This window comes from Vicia villosa, linkage group LG1 (assembly GCF_029867415.1).
Source record: "Vicia villosa cultivar HV-30 ecotype Madison, WI linkage group LG1, Vvil1.0, whole genome shotgun sequence".
NCBI lineage: Eukaryota > Viridiplantae > Streptophyta > Magnoliopsida > Fabales > Fabaceae > Vicia > Vicia villosa.
In genome coordinates, this window is record NC_081180.1 from 110,993,921 (window position 1) to 110,997,966 (window position 4,046).

At 34.7% G+C, this 4,046-nt stretch overlaps 3 protein-coding genes across 3 annotated transcripts; 1 reads left to right on the top strand and 2 right to left on the bottom strand.

Annotated features, from left to right (window-relative positions):
* The first annotated feature begins 283 nt into the window (after positions 1-283).
* Positions 284-739, top strand: LOC131614339 (putative RING-H2 finger protein ATL71). The gene has a single exon (XM_058885941.1). The coding sequence runs from the start codon at positions 284-286 to the stop codon at positions 737-739; it is 456 nt and encodes a 151-aa protein (XP_058741924.1).
* A 581-nt stretch (positions 740-1,320) lies between these two features.
* Positions 1,321-2,121, bottom strand: LOC131614347 (cucumber peeling cupredoxin-like). The gene is made up of 2 exons (XM_058885946.1): positions 1,938-2,121; positions 1,321-1,849 (listed from the first exon to the last, which is right to left on the bottom strand). Exons 1-2 carry the CDS (start codon positions 2,119-2,121, stop codon positions 1,392-1,394), a joined length of 642 nt encoding a protein of 213 aa, XP_058741929.1. The 3' UTR covers positions 1,321-1,391.
* A 191-nt stretch (positions 2,122-2,312) lies between these two features.
* Positions 2,313-3,725, bottom strand: LOC131614354 (uncharacterized protein At3g28850-like). The gene has a single exon (XM_058885951.1). The coding sequence runs from the start codon at positions 3,607-3,609 to the stop codon at positions 2,494-2,496; it is 1,116 nt and encodes a 371-aa protein (XP_058741934.1). The 5' UTR covers positions 3,610-3,725; the 3' UTR covers positions 2,313-2,493.
* Positions 3,726-4,046: the final 321 nt, after the last annotated feature.

The following is a 4,046-nucleotide window of genomic DNA, read 5'->3' on the forward strand; positions in this document are numbered from 1 at the left end:
AATTTATAATCACCTATATTAATTAATTAATTCTAAGTAGACAGTAGATTCTTGATCCTCTCGGTACGCAGCAGCAGTATATAACTAGAATATTTTTCTTACAATAGGACAGATTAAAGCTCCAACATTACATAAATTATAGGACATATAGATTTGCCATTACGGTAAACAAAACAAATAATTAAAAAAACGTCACTTCACAGTAGATTTTCCATAACGTAAATTAACACATATATAAACAAAACCGTGCTAAAAATTATCTCATGAAATATAGCCACTAGACATGAACATTCATGATGCAGAGTTTAGAAAAATGGGTTATTTCATTTTATTTCTTGTATGCTTGATAATTGTAACCCTTATAGTTACAATTGCCTCTTATCTATGCACTCTACCAACTTTTTCACCTCTACCTCCACAGCTTGCACGTGAAACAAACCACACCACAATAACTGTAGTAGTGGATCAACCAGCTGACCAAAATACTGCAAATGTGTGTAGAAGCTATGATCAAATTAGTACCCTTCCACGTTTATCTGAAGTTAAGATGTGTAACAGCAATAATATTAATTCTGTTAGTAGTTGTTGCTGTTCCATATGTTTGATGGATTATAGAGAAGCTGATTTGTTGAGAATGCTTCCTGGTTGTGGACATTTCTTTCATGTGGCTTGTGTTGATCCTTGGTTGAGAATGAATTTGACTTGTCCGGTTTGTAGGAAGACATATCGTTCTGTATAATCCAGAGTCCAGACCAATGTCTTTCTGTGGATGTGTGTTGATGATAATTATATATGTATTTGCAGTTATCATAAGAAATTTGGTACTTATCAGCTGATTAGTCATTTGCTAGTTTGACTCGTCGTTTGTTTGGTTGATAAGATGATATGTACGATAAATTGCACTTGTGACAACGATTTTTTTTAAGTCTGGTTTGGTAGCATCTTTTTATCCAAAGTATGGTGAAAACCCTTAGACTATGTATTTGGAAAATAAAACCAAGTGTTACAGAATAAACCATAGGGGTTTATCGGCTAATCATGAAAAGCATGAAATTTTTGGTGGTAACTTGCACAACAAGAAATCATCGACAGAAATATATTCATTAAGTTTATGTGATGTTTTGGTTACTAGCTCTCTATCAACTTTTAGGTATGTTACTCAGAGTTTGGGATAACATTCCTAATAAAAACAAAATATCATAAATCGCGCCTAAAAATGTGAGAAACATATGTCTAAACATAAGAACTAATTTCCAAAAGCTACAAAGTCTCTTCAAATACAGAAAAATCAAAACATCCCATTGCATAACATAACAAGTAAATGAGAATCACACTTCAAGTTAATCAAACCCAAAGTTAACCCTACCAAGTCCCTAGATAAAGCTCTAACATTACATTATCCAAAATCCTAGGAATGTACCAACCTTAACACAAACCAATAATACCACATCAACATCATATTTCACCCCTTGACTTGAAGATGGTGAAGCAGGACCTCCTAAAGGTGTAGGAGATGGTACATCTATAGATTTTGAAGGGTTAATAATCATGGCAGCACTTGGTTGAGGAGCATAACCATTTGGTAATGATCGTGAAGATATCTTTGGAGGTGATGCTGATGGTGTTGGTGTAATTTGTGGAGAAAAATGATGGACATCAATTACAATCTTTTGGCCTAAACTACAATAATTTGAGACATTACATATGAAGTAGTAGACATCTTTCTCCTTTAAAGGGAAATTTATAGGGCTAGTATTGAATACCTTCAAAGGTTCAAGTGCTGTGCAATGCTCATACTCAGATTTTGACACTTGAATTAGGTTGTAGAATTTTGTATCAAAGTTGAATTCTGTGTTAACATCACAAAAAAATATATAATGAAAATGTTCCTAACTAGCATAATATACATATATCAAAGCAAGAACTTAAGCCTTTACCTAGAGAGTCTCCTTCTCTAATGAAATGGGAATCTGTCCAACTAGTATAGTATGTTGGATATGGTGGAATAACCCAACCTGATGAATCCCCCACTATGAATTGAGTAGCAGAACATTGATAGAGGAATGGTAAAAACAATGAAGAAAGTAAGAGAACAAAAGGATGTTTTTGAGGCTGCAACATGTTGAGATTTGGATCAGAGAAAGATAGAGATAGGTTTGAAATGTAGAAATGGAAGAGATGTAACTATGTATTTAAGATGAGAAGAGATTATTAATAGTTATTGATGATTCTATCGTTACAGAATACAAAGAGACAAGACAAAATAGTGAGAAAAAACCATCAAAGTAAAATTGCACTATAGACACTGAATCTGATATTAAAACAACTATAGACTTTAGCCAAGAAACAGTGCAAACATCCAATGAAAAATCAGTGCTTATAGCACTTACACCAAAAAATAACTCTATCAATGTGTAATCACAAAGCACAATTATAGACACTACAACCTCAAATTGAACAAACAAGTATAGTATCATGAACAACATTCTCAATCTAGCCACAATAAGCACACACAACCAATCCATTCTCATTACACTGCAAACACTCACTAGTCTCTTTCTCTTCCTTAGCAAAAATCTTATGGCTACCATTGCATTGAAAGCACATCACAAACCTTAAACCACCACAAGAATCACAAGGACCATTCGACCAATCCAATGGAACCCCTTCAAGAATTCTCTTCAACTTCCCTTGTTCATGCAAACTCATAACTTCCTCAGCTGCACCTATATATCTCCCCTTAACAAAAAGCCTCGGAGGCACAATTTTCTCACCCAAAATACTCCACAACTCATCCTTAAACTCTCTATGCATCGACACATCTCTCTCAAGATACAAAACCTTGAAACTTTGTAGAAGGAAACGAATTCTGTTGCAGTCTTCATAAGTCTTTCTGATTCCTGTAAGTGATGTTGTGTAGAAAATCACAGTTCCATCACCACCCGGTGGACATTTCTCTTCAAACAACAACAAAGGATCAACTTCAACTTCATCATCAACAAATTTTACTTCCTGTAAAGACTCTTCTTCAACTCTGGCCTTCCTCTGTTCCTCTGTCATTCTAGAATGCTCCTTCACCGCTTCCTCGAAAGCAGCGAGTAGCTTCGGATCAAACAAGCTGCCCGAATTCAAATCCGGTCTCCGGAACGACATTTCATCACTCTCCGAAAACGAAATTTTCCTTTTTCTATCAGAATTACCTCTCGGCAACAGTGGTGGCTTCTTATCTCTCAAAACCTCGCTCTGTTTCGACTCTGTTTCTTCTGGAACACATCTCTGAGAAACCGAAATAGGGATATTCTCTTTGTTTTCATTGTTACCATCATCATCCAATACCATTTCTTCATCTTCCTCAAGACCTTTCATGAGCTCTGACACATCAACGATCTCGGGTTCTCCCTCCTTCAAATTCTCGCAATTCTCGACAATTTTCTTACCCTCGTTTTCTCCAGAAACAAACGGGTTCGATATATTGAAAGATGAAATCTTTGGGAGAAAATCTGCATACCCATCAATGGATTTCACCTGAAGAACTCGATCTGGCTTTAGATATCCAATCTGTTTGATTGATTTCAGCTTCTTCAGCAACTTTCCTTTCACTCCCTTCATTTTCGTGAGATTTTCCAGCGGAATTTTATGTGAAATGAGAAAGAAAAAAAACTGAGTTTTGTAAATTAGGGTTGAAAATGTGAAAGAAGTGAAGCGAGTGTTATTTTTTTGTTCTAGAAAACGGAGAAAATGATGATGATAGATAAGAGTTCTAACGGCTATAAAAATATCGAGCGCATTTTTTATTCAAAGCGTTAGAAAAATGTTTAGCCAATGAAAGATTGCCACGTGTTCAGATACATGAACAAACAGTTTATTCGGTTCAATAAAATAGATATAAAATTATTGAAAGTTTTTATTTTGACCAAAATTTACCCGGAGCTGACTAAACGAGTAACTCACTGTTCATTTTTATTGATAGTCTATTATAATTTATATTGCATAGGTAATTTAATTAAGTGGCATTATTTAAGAATTTTAAATAAAGGAAATATTAT